The 12,468-nt window shown below is 56.8% G+C and overlaps 1 protein-coding gene across 1 annotated transcript; it reads left to right on the forward strand.

The window, feature by feature from the left end:
* Positions 1-1,338: 1,338 nt before the first annotated feature.
* On the forward strand, positions 1,339-7,158 carry TMEM271 (transmembrane protein 271). The gene has a single exon (XM_025437990.3). It carries the CDS (start codon positions 1,373-1,375, stop codon positions 2,480-2,482), a length of 1,110 nt encoding a protein of 369 aa, XP_025293775.1. The 5' UTR covers positions 1,339-1,372; the 3' UTR covers positions 2,483-7,158.
* Positions 7,159-12,468: the final 5,310 nt, after the last annotated feature.

Consider the following 12,468-nt stretch of genomic DNA (forward strand, 5'->3'; position numbering starts at 1 on the left):
CGAGTTGCGTTTACGGGGCAGGGGGTTCCGTGGCTGCGGGGGCTCCTGCGCGCGGGCTCGCTGCCCCCGACCCGGGGCGCCTCGGGGGCTCGCGTCCGACTCGCCGGCGCTCGGGCAGGAAGGGGCGCCGCCCGCGAGCTGGGGAAGCCCGGGTGGGCGGCGGGGACGGCGGGGGCTGCGCGGCGCCCTGCGCCCCGCGATGCGCCCGCTCCCCGGCCCCCGCGGGCCCCCAGCGCCGCAGCCGCGCCCGCCCCCCTGGATGCGGCGCCGGATGGTTGAGCGCCTCGGCCGGCGGCTCCCGGCTCCCGGGTCCCGGGCTCCAGGCCGCAGCCGCAGAGGGGTGCGGGCGAGCCGCGGCGCAGGCCCAGCCCCCCGGAGCCCCGCGCCGGGTCCACCCAGGGCCGGTCTCGGTCGGAGGCGGAGGGCCCGGGAGGCCGGGGAGGGCCGCTGCCGCCTCCTGCCCCGCGCCCTCCCGCGCCCCCCGACCCCGCCCCCGCCCCCGGGCGCCTTCCGCGGCATCACCTGTCACGCGCCCGAGCCCCGGGAGGGCTGTTCTGACTGAGGTCCGCAGGGGCTTCGTGCGAGGCTGCGCCTGAGGCCTCCGCGGCTCCTCCCCGGCACCCCGCGCGCCGGGACTCCCCTCCCCCGGCCCCGGGCCCGGCCTCCCGCACCGCCGCCGCCCCCCCCCACGCAGGCCCAGCCCTTCCCCGGCTCCCCTCGCCCCCGCCCCCGCCCCACCCGGGCTCTCCCTTCCTGCGTCCTCCGCCTCCGCCGTCCTGCGCCCCGGCTCCCCGCCCCGCCGGCACCGGGCTCCCCCCTCCTCTCCCGCGCCCGCAGGCTGAGTCCCTCCGGCTTCCAGGCCGCGGGCGGGCGGCGGGCGTGGGCCGGTCGCCGGGGAGGCGCAGGCTTAGGGGCCCGGGAGGTGGGAGGGCCCGGGGGGCGGGCCCGGGGGGCGCCCTGCGCGGGGGGCCGGGCGGCCGGGGTACGGGGCGGGAGGCGGGGAGACGCGGGGGGCGCTTCTCCCCGGGGAGGCGGCGGAGGGGCGTCCCGGGCCGCGGGGGCTGCGGCGGGGGAGGGCGGCGCCGGGCCGGGCGCGCGGGGCGGCGGGGAGGGGAGGGGCGGGGAGGGGCGGGGAGGGGCGCGGCGGGCTGGGGAGGGGGCGCGCGCCCCGCGGTCCTGCGCCGCAGCGGCTCCCGGCGCGGGAGGCGGAGGATGCGGACTCCGGCGGCGGCGGCGCGGGCCGGGGAGGACGCGGGAGGATGAGGAGGAGGCCGGCGGTCCGGCCGCGCGGCGCCGGGAGGAGGCGCAGGCGGCGGGGGCGGCGGCGGGCGGCGGCGGGCGCGCGGGGCGCGGGCCGGCTCGGGCGCGGAGGATGAAGTGGAGCGTCCGCGGGGCCTGCGCCGCGCTCTCCTCCTGCCTGCTGCTCGCCTGCGCGCTCAGCGCCGCCGCCGTCGGCCTCAAGTGCTTCTCGCTGGGCTCGGAGCTGCGCGGGGAGCCGTTCCGGCTGGGGGCGGCCGCCGGCGCCTTCTACTCGGGGCTGCTGCTGGCCGCCGGCCTCTCGCTGCTCGGCGCCGCCCTGCTCTGCTGCGGGCCCCGGGACGCGCCGCTCGCGGGGCCGGCGCGGGGCCCGGGGCTCGGGGCGGCCGCGGCGCGCGCGGGGGCCGCGGAGGCCGCGCCCGGGGAGCCGGGGAACGGCGCGGGGCCCGCGGGGCCGGCGAAGAGCCACAACCTGCTCCTGCTCGGCGTCCTGGTCTTCATGCTCGGGGTCCTCAGCGCCTTCGCGGGCGCCGTGATCGACGGCGACACCGTGTCGCTCGTGGAACGCAAGTACTCCCACTACTGCCTGCCGCCCCGCGCGCCGCCCGCGCCCCCGGCGCCCCCCGCGCCGCCCGCGCCCCCCGCGCCCCGCGCCCGCAGCGCCCTGGACAGCGCCACGTCCGCCAAGTGCCGCCAGCTCAAGGACTACCAGCGCGGCCTGGTGCTCTCCACCGTCTTCAACTCGCTCGAGTGCCTGCTGGGCCTGCTCAGCCTGCTGCTCGTCAAGAACTACCGCGCGTCGCAGGCTCGGCGCGGCCGGCGCGGCCGGAGGAGGGCGGCCCGGGCCCCGGCGCGGCCCCGCGGCGGCCCCGGGCTCCGCGCGCAGCCTGCGGCCTCCCGGGCGCGGCGGGGCCGGCGGGGGCGGCGGGGGCGGCGGCTGCAGCCGCGGCCGAGCGAGGCGTCCATCCTGGCGCCGGAGGAGTCGGACCTGGCCGCCCCCGGGGACTGCGCGGGCCTCGCGGCGCGCCACGCCGTGTCCTACATCAGCGTGGGCGTCCTGCACGCGCGGGACGAGGCGGGCGCGGAGGTGCGCTGCGGGGGGCACCCGTCGGTGGAGCTGCCGGGCTACGCGCCCTCGGACCCCGACCTCAACGCCTCCTACCCCTACTGCTGCCGGCCGCCGTGCGAGGCGGGGCGCGCGTGGGAGCCGGGCCGGGCCTGCTGAGCGCCGGGCCACGGGCCACCGACCACCGGCCTCGGGCCACACGGACCGCGGGCCACCGACCACCGGCCACCGACGACCACCGGCCCGGGCCTCCCCGCCGACCACCGGCCCCCGGCCTCGGCCCCCGCAGCGAGCAGGACCCGCGCGCGGCGCTGCACTCCCAGGGGCGCACCGGCCCCGCTCGCGGACGCCCCCGCCGCCCAGGCCGGCCCTCCGCTGTCACCATTTCTGTGTCTGGGAGGTTTCCCTTCTTTTCTGTGTCTGTTCGTACCCGGATTCCATTTTAAAGTTTACAATAAATGTCTCGGGGTTGCCTCGCCCCCAGCGCACTTCTCTGTGGCAAGTCCGGTCCAGGGTGAGAGCTCAGAGAGCCAGGGCGGCCTCCCGGGAGGAAGGGCCCAGGCTGCGAGGACGGACGGACGGAGCAGCCGCTGCGTTAGGGACGGCTGACGCGAAACTGCGCCCAACAGCAACACTTTGTACACGGATGTGCCTGCTTTTGTTGATACTTTCTTACTGTAAAGCTCTCCATAAACGGTGAAAATGTTTGGTAAATTTATTGCAATTTAAAATTGGTTAGTTCCTTTATTAAATCAATTGCTATGTTATTGGAGATACTCATCCGATTGGACTTAGCGGGTGTGTCGACACACAAATCGGTCTCCCGCGATTTGGTCAGACAAATGTTGAATTGGAGCAGTTGCGTGTAGCGCTGGGTGGTTGACTCCAACCAACCTCTTCCTAAAGCTAACTTTCAGACATTTCTTTTTTTGGAAACTGGCGGTGGGGTTTCTACTGCAAAGCGGAGCTTATTTTTGGTTAATATATATGAACAAGCCAATCCTATTTTGGAAATTCACAGTCATAGTTTTTCTGGCAAAGATTATTTTCCTGTCGATTAATTCATTAATCCGGTGATTTTGCGTATTACGGCATTTCATCTGAAACACACCCCTTAAATAGCCTTAATTGATGTGAAGGTCATACTTTTACATCCTTGGGATATACATGTGTGTGCATACTTACACACACAATATGAAATGCATGCTAGGTGACAGCAAAATATGCTTCCATCCAGTCTGGTGGGCTGGCCGGGAGCCAGGCTGCCTCAGAGCCTTGGGGGAGAAGGTAGTTCAACTGCATGTGCTGCAATCGTGGCACCAGACAGCAATGCTGATAATTCTTAAGGTGCTTGGAGCAGAGCCCCACCCTGGCTCGGCCTGAATAGTGTGCACCTCCCGTGAAGGGAGATGAGGACACACCCGGTGCTCTGCCAGGAGTGAACACCACACAAAAACCTTTCAGGTGACAAAAGCTAAATAAGTTATGTGCAGTATCTTTATAGTGCATAGGGGTTCACTTCTAACTGTGGGAGAGTATCCAGATTTAGGGACGGAGGTGGAGTTTCCAGGTCTAGGCTCTGGGATGAGACTTCTTCTCAGCTCCCGGGCATCTTGCACAAAGCCAGAGTTCCCAATTTCTTGACAGTCAAGGCCCCCATCCCAACTGGGACCTGGCCAGGTGGCCCGGCTGCACTGGGAGGCTACTAGAGAGAGGAGGTCCCACGCCCATGCAGACGAGTGGAGACCCGTCACCGGTCAGCACTTGACCCACGGAGGTGGCAAATCCATCGTGCCGATGCTTGGGCGATTACTGTGGAACATGGGGGATCTGATCAGAGGCAACGGGCCAGTGTTTCCTCCTTGTTATGTTGATGCTACCTGAGCAAAGAGGATGATTCATAGCCGGTTTAGTAGGCGCTCATCCAGAGTGCTCTTCAGATATTGGCCCATATTCAGCCTCTGGACTCAGCCAGGCTGAGGGCATGGCCCAACTGGTCCCACCGCTGGTCCTCGCAGCCTGGCCCCTCTCATGCCCCTGCGCCACCAGCCCACTGGCCATCAACCTTATGCAGAAAATGTGATAAGCGGCAGTGAAAGTGGCTTTTTAAAATTTTTTTTATTTATTTATTCATGAGAGACAGAGAGAGAGAGAGAGGCAGAGGGAGAAGCAGACTCCACACAGGGAGCCCGATGTGGGACTCAATCCCGGGTCTCCGGGATCAGGCCCTGGGCTGAAGGCGGCCCTAAACCTCTGAGCCACCTGGGCTGCCCAAAAGTGGCTTTTAAGATGCTTTTCATCATCTACCTAAGTCAAATCAAGAAGGAATTGCCAGGTGTTTTCTGCTTCCTGAGCAGGGACGCTCCGCACTCCCGGAGCAGAGATCTCATAGACAGCTGCGAGGCTGGACTCCCCCACCCCCACCCGCCACTGAACCTACACAGCATAGGTGGCTAGGCCAGTGTACCCTGGGTGGGTGGGCACACGGCGGGAGGGCCACTGGGCAGGGACCACCTCCACAGAGCAAAATGCATGGACACAAGATGTCAGACTGTCCCGAATCCTTCTTGTTTTCTGAAATGTTCCATCTTACGTGATTTGCACAGCTTAAAATTTTATATGCCTTATGAATCTTTTAAATTTGCAATCAAAATCAGTGACCTCTCTAAAGTTTCAGAAATTTCTTGGGATAGAACAGAGGCAAAGGAGGAGGTGGTGGTGGTGGTGGTGGTGATGGGGAGAATGAGGTGGGGGTGTTAGGGTTAGGCTGGCGCAGGAGCCAGCCGGAGCATGGGGCCACCTGTGTGGTCATCTGGCCAGGGTAGCAGGGAGCATCTGGGGTGCGCAGACAGCTGCTTTTCCCCTGGCGAACTTCTATGTGACCAACAGACTAGGTGAGAGTTTGAAAGATGCAAGCATTTCTAAATCCACGAATATTGTTAACTCCACTTTAAAGAGGCTGATATAATAATGTGGGATACCAGGGTTTTATTTTTTAGAGTTTGTTAGAGGAAATTAAATCAAGTCTCCCTAAACTTCCATTGTTCCAAAGATCAGCACTCAGGGAAATGAGTGGGGAATTATGGAAGCTACTGAGCTTCCTTCAGAATAAGGGACCTCTCTTGCCCTGCTTGACGGGCACCTGCTTCGAGGCACTCACTTCTCATGCACGTCCATTCCACTTTCTATAAGTTTTAGTTGTTTAAAATTGATTCCTTGTGCTCCTTAGAAAATAATGTCACTCCCTGGAACTTTCTTAAAATGGTCTTACTCTGCTTCTCAGAATAATAATGAACGCCTGGGCCTGGTGGAGGCCAGATGGGAGTTCGTGATTATGACAAAGTACCAGAATTAAACAAAACACGTTTTAGCGTTGTTACGTGGCTTAATGCTGAGTTTGTAAGTTATTATTTTAAACATAAAGATTGTTTATTTTTAAGGGAATATTTTAATTAAGGTAACAAATGAAGTAGCCACCAAACCAGGCATGTTTACTTAGATCGATCAACAGGCCCTCCCAGGGTCTCAGATATCTTTCCTTTGTGAGAGGGAGTGGCAAATCTCAACCACACAGTTGAATTTTTGACTGAAATTCAATTAAGTAATCATTTCATTTAAAAAACCAGTCAGATAGCGTTTGTGATGAAGATCACACAGCTGGCAGTTAAACATTTTACTCCTGGCTGGTGTCATGACACAATACAGGCAGAGGCCTTGAACATGCCCAACACACACACACACACACGCATGAGTATAGGCACACATGCACACACAAACACAAATGCGTGTGCATGCACGTGTATACGTGCATGCACACTATACATGTGTGCACATGTATGCACATACACGTGTGAACACACATGCACGGGCACACATGCAAACGGACACACATTGCCTCATGGGAAGTGTCTGAGGGTCAGGCCACCCCGGCCCGGGGTGTCCAGGGTTGTCTGAGTTGGAGAGGCCTGATTCTGTAGACCGGCAGGTCCCCTTGCAGTGTGGTAGGATTTGCATGTGGGGAGCATGTCTTGGAGGGCACCTGGCGGGTATGCACACTTTGTCACGTGCAGGGGGAGGAGACCGGGGTGGACCCTTGCCCTATGCAAGCACAGCACCGCAAGCCATGGGAGAACTGTGCTGGCACTGGTGCCTGTGGCGTGGGGCAGGCTGAGCCTTTAGGTGCTTGGGTGAGTCTGTGTGGTACAGATACTGCCACGGCTTGGTGGGTACTGGCCTCTTTGGTCTCACCTTCGCGTCAACTCCACCTCTGAGCAAGGGCTGCCTGCATATTATTGCTCCAAAGCACTGATTTCTTATCAAGAAAGAAAATTAAATGACAGAGACCTTAAGAAAAGCGAATTCCATAAGAGTATGTATAAACCTCATATACCTACAGTCCTTGTTCTTACATGAGATAGAGGCAGTGGTCTAATGCCAACTGGTTGACTTTCCAGATGATTCAATATCTGCTTGATTTGCCACTCTTTAACACAGTGATTGACAGGAACAAAACACCCACAAAATGGGGAAAATTACCTTAGGAAAAGAGTATTCGTGAATCACCGTGTCCCCAGTCTGAATTCTTTAAGAACTTCCTGGGGTGGCAGGAGAAACCCCGGGGGTTCCCAGAGCTGTGTCTATAACAGTTGTCTTAAAATCTCCATGTTTAGGGGGGAATCTATTTACATATGGAAGGCTCGTCTAGGGAAGGCCTGATGTCTGTTCTGCGTTTTTATCCGCCATTGATCCTCCACAGAATGTCAATAAAATGTCTTGTCACTTCAGGATCAATAAAATTTGTGTTAAAGCACAACACATTCCTTCAGACACACCAACAGCAGTGCTTTACTCCCGGTCTTGTCCTGGCCCTGAAGGCTGTGGCCGAGCAGGGCCAGATCTGGGGGGGATGGGAGAACCGTCCGGGGCCACCGAGACGCTGGCCCACTCGGCCTCTGTCCCGGCGCTGCTGAGGGCACCCGAGCTGTGCCCAGCTCACCTCCCTTTGTCCCCAGCACCGGTCCCCAGATTCGGCCTTGAAGGCCTGGTGGCCCTTACCCTGACCCTAGCTACTGGCCAGTCCCCTGCGCGCGCTCCCGGGGCGGCCCTTCCCCAGAACACGGATGTCGCTGTCGCCCTGCCAAGGCTGCTCTTTTCCCGAAGGGCAGCCAGATCTTGGGGAGGAGCCTTCAGGCCCTCCGTGAGCCGCCGGGGCTGGCGACCCCGAGGAGAGGCTGCTAGCTGGGGGGCCTGTGACCAGGTGGTGCGGCAGACGCCGGGTGCGGGTGCAGCCCGAGAGCAGAGGGAGCGGCTGGAGCAGGGCGTGGGCTCCACGCTCCGGGCTGTCCCCGCGGCTCGAATTCGGTTCCCGTGGCTCCTGTCACAGAGCGCCGCAGACTGGATGGTTTCAAACGGACAAATATTTATTCTCTCCCAGTCTGAGGCCAGAAGTCTGAGATCAAAGTGTTGGCAGGGTTGGTTCCTCCTGGAAACTCTGGGGAAGAGTCGAATCCAGACCCTTCCTCTGGCTTCTGGTGGCTGCCAGCGATCCTTGGTGTCCCTTGGCTTGTACACTCGACGTTCCAATCACTGCTTCTCCTCTGCTCCGTGCGCCCTTCTCCGTATCTTGCAAGGACATTCTCATGGGATTTAGGTCCCACTGCAATCCAGTGTCATCTGCTAATAAGGCCATGATCTGGGGGGGACCAAACTTTTGGAGGGACCATATTGAACCGGCGCAGAGCTCTGCTGAGATTTGTGGTTTGCTCATTCTTTCCTGCAGGAAACATTTACGCCTCTCCCTAAGGGGCTAGCTGCTGAGGACCTCAGAGGACGGGTACTCCCTCCCTGGGACGTGCTGTGCAAGGACGAAGCTGTTGGAGCCCTCATCAGACCACGGGTATTTACGGACCTAAATAGATCATCCAGATGAATATTCTAAAAAAAGCCGAAACATTAAAATTAATTGCCCAAGGGGAAAAACTTTCTGAAAATAAGTCATATTTGGTTTATTCGCAAATATTTTGAGATAACAGCCACAGCAACTGCATTATTTTGCAAATCCAGACGGGCATATGTCATTCTCCTCTCCGTGCAGGGTTGGGGCGGGAGGAGCCGCAGTGCCTGGGATGGGATGTTGGGCGGGGGGGCTGCCGTCCAGCTGGGAGACAAAGGTTTCAGGACTCCAGGAGGTTTTGGAGGTGACCTTCTGTGACAGGGATTCCTCTAGGCCTCTGTGCCTCAGGCCACTTGCAGACCTTGGGGCAGCCTCTGCTTATTCATCTTAGGAGCTTTCTTGCTGCCTACTGTCTCACCTCCCAGCCCTGGTCCATGCAGTTCTTTCTGTTCATGCCCGTCCTCTGTCCCCTGACCCTGTGTCCCCTTGTTCTGGCTCAGCTAGGGCAGCTCTGCATTCCCACACTCATCCTAGCAGACAGGTCCATGGGAGTCCCTCTCACCGTTTTGGTGTGACTTGGGTTATTTTTCCCTAAATGCATTTCTTCGGTTCTCCACTGTGGAGCTGCCCCAGCCATGAGCTGTGCTCGCCACTTGCTGCGCTCCGTCACTTCTCTCCCAACGCCATCCACTCCTGAGGCTGGGGAAGGAAGGCCCTAGCGGCTATCAGAGGCTTCATCCTCACTTGCCCAACCAGCAAGGGTTTCTGAAGACCTCAGGCCTGTCTCTGGGACTCCAAGAGGACCCTGGGGTGCACACTATCATCCTCGTCGGGGGCGTGGGCATCGCCTGATCACGGCCAACGTGTCTGGAGCACTGGTATGGGCCAGGCACCTTAGGTTCACTGCCCCGTTTAATCCTGGAAACAACGACTTTACAGGTGCGGAAGCTGAGACTTCGGGAACTCAGTTCTGCCCAGGATGGAGCCGGTGTGAGAGCTGCCATCTGAACTCAGTCTCTCCTGGTGCCCGAGGCCCCTCCTTACTCCAGCCGCAAGGTTCTGTTTCCAAGCAGCATTTGTGGGAGTTTTTAAGCCCAGGTATGGGGTGGGCAGCATGACAATCTCCATGTCCTTCCAGACCTCTGGGTGCTTACCGCCAACCACCTGCTCACTGCCCCCTTCAGGATCCCTTAGGACCCTAACCTCAGCCTTTCCCCCAAATTCGGCATCTTCCCTTCCTGGCTGAGCTGGCCCGCCTCCACCCCTATCACCCACCCCGGAATCCTGTCCACATGCCCTGCACACACCCATCTCTATGCTCTTCAACTCAGCAGCCTGCTAACTCAGCTCTTTGGGCGTTTCATTCAACAACTGTCAGCTGGGCCAGACGCCCGGAATTCCAGAGGGCGCCCCACACTCCCTAACCTGCCACTCGCCTGGATTCAAGTGTGCACGCTCACTTTTGGGAGAGCTAGAGGGTAAAGAGATTTTACATTCTTTCTTTCTTTTTTTTTTCACACTAAGTCAGGAAACCTGGCTATATTTTACACATAGAGCGGATCTTAGTTTGGACCAGCTGCATTTCAAATGCTCGATAGCTGCATGTGGAGAGTGGCTGCCTACTGGTCTTGGAATAGCCTCTTCTCGTACATGCTTCTTTTATTTTGATTAAACATAAAGTATTGCCTAGAAATTACACACAGGAATCCACTATTTAGATTCAGTCTGCAATTCCAAATTTTAAAAGTTTAAAATTCCCCGTATTTGGTCCATATTTCTCTTTTATTATTTTTAAAAAGACTTTTTATTTATTCATGAGAGACACAGAGAGAAGCAGAGACACAGACAGAGGGAGAAGCAGGCTCCCTGCGGGGACCGGATACGGGACTTGATCCCAGGACCCCGGGGTCACAACCTGAGCCCAAGGCAGAGCTCAGCTGCTGAGCCACCCAGGCACTCTTTTTCTTTTACTTTTAAATATATAAAGTAGGGGCAGCCCCAGTGGCACAGCGGTTTAGCGCCGCCTGCAGCCGGGGGTGTGATCCTGGAGACCCTGGATCGAGTCCCATGTCAGGCTCCCTGCATGGAGCCTGCTTCTCCCTCTGCCTGGGTCTCTGCCTCTCTCTCTCCCTCTCTCTGTATCTCTATGAATAAATTAAAAAAATCTTTAAAAAATGTTTAAATATATATATATATATATATATATATATATATATATATAGAGAGAGAGAGAGAGAGAGAGAGAGAGAGAGTATTACAGGAGCGGCCAGAGCTCCCTCCTTGTCCTTCGGGCTGCCCCTCATCTCAAGTTGGTTACGGATCATTCCCAGGGATATTTTTGTGCTTCTACCGCAAAAGTGTATGTCCATGCACCATGTATACAGTATTGCTTTTGCACGTTTTGGGACTTCACACAGTGGTGTTGTACCCTATTTGATCTTCATGCAATAGGCTGTTCTGCACTCAGGATGATGTTTTTGACACTGGTTTGTGCCGCTGCCTCTACCTCTGGCGTATTTACTCTGTGGTGTGGATAAACCGCAGCTTCTTTAGCATTCTCCTACTGAGACACTCCTGGGTTACTTCCTTTTTCATTTTCATAATCCACACTGCGACAGAAATCCTCTACCTGTCTGCTTGGTTCTGTAGGTCCCCTACCCAGGTGTGATCATGGGGCATGTGCATCTCAGCTCTGCCCGGAGCTGCTGGGTACTCCGAACCATGCAGCGTGGAGACGGGGCTTCCTAGAGCGACAGGGCCCCCAGCAGGAAACAGCCTGGCGCCCTGCTCCGAGCACCCCCTTTGTCTCCCTGTTTGTTCGGAAATGGTATCTCGCTGTTCTCACCTACATTTCCGCTACTGCTAGGGGGTGTCTGTGTTTGCTCGTCCAGGGTCTTCTTCGTTGCTCTTGGGCCTGTCCACACGCATGTTAGGTAAGACTGCACGCGGCATGCAGAGCCCTGCCAGGACGTAGACTAACACTGGGTTGGATTTGCATGTTCGTTTGGGCACTACGCCATCCTGACAGTTGTGAGCCCGCCCGTCCATCTTGACTAGGTCTATCTATGTCTTCACTTACGTGGGTCTTCCTTTATGTCTGTCAATATAGTTTCATATTTTTCTCTGTAAGGACCTTGCATGACTTTTGTCAGATTTTCCCTGAGATGCACTTCAAGTTTTGTGGTTATTGTCAGTGCTGTCTGTTTGAAAATTACATTTTCTACCTGTTTGGCTTCAAGACGATGGCTGACCTGGTGTGCGGATCTTGTACCCAGCAAACATTTCTTCTCAGTTCTAATAACTCGTCTATTTCCAATATCATCTGTGACTATTGATGGTTTTGGTTCTTGCTCTCCCAGCCCTGTGCACGTTTTCTGGCCCAAGTTTCTTTCTAAGACCTCCCACACAAATCTGAGTAGAGTTGGGGACGACAGGACTGAAGTCACTTAGTATGGGGCTTGCCTGGGATCTTTTAATACATTAAGGATGTTTTCTTCTGTTTGTAGTTTGCTAAGAGGTTTTTGTTTTGTTTTGTTTTTGCATAAACGGGTGCTGAGTTCCACCAGTGTCTTTGTCTCATCATCATAGTCATTTTTTCCCCCTGGATTAATCTATTATTGTGGTAAATTACACTCATATGTATTTCAATTTTCAACCAACCATAATGCATCTCATTGTAGTCAATTGTATTATTGTTTTGCCCTCCTATTCCATGTCTCCATATTTATAGAAAACAATGATTTATACTGGAATTCTAATTATTTCAACTTTGGGCATGATTACTGATTTTTTACTATTGAACTTTGGGATTAGTTTCCTTACACACCCAACTTGACACACAAACTTTTCTCCCCACACTGCCAGCTGAATTTTGGCTTTTTTCTTTTCCCTTTTTATTTGCCAAATTATTATTCTACTTTATTAAGATCATAGACATTGTCCACAGGTGAACTACACAGTGTTCCATGACTACATTATCTTTCTTGTTTTCCTTGAAATTAACTGATTGATGTTTTCCACAAACCTATGGCCAACTCATCCCCAACTTTTGATAAAAGTAAAAGCATTATTTCCATGTATTCAAACATGCCAAGTAATCCATGTTGAAGGAATCCAAGGACTTCTTTTCATACGGGCCTCCCTTCCCAAGTTCCCATCTACCCTGACATGCTCTTGTGGGTTTCTGCACAGTCAACATTGGGGATCTCCCCTTGTTCCTCTCATGTCCCCGCACATAGCTGCATACTGTATC

This window comes from Canis lupus, chromosome 3 (genome assembly GCF_003254725.2).
Source record: "Canis lupus dingo isolate Sandy chromosome 3, ASM325472v2, whole genome shotgun sequence".
Lineage (NCBI taxonomy): Eukaryota > Metazoa > Chordata > Mammalia > Carnivora > Canidae > Canis > Canis lupus.

Coding starts and splice junctions, on each gene's coding strand:
- TMEM271 (XM_025437990.3), top strand. CDS start 1,373: ATGAAGTGGAGCGTCCGCGGGGCCTGCGCCGCGCTCTCCTCCTGCCTG.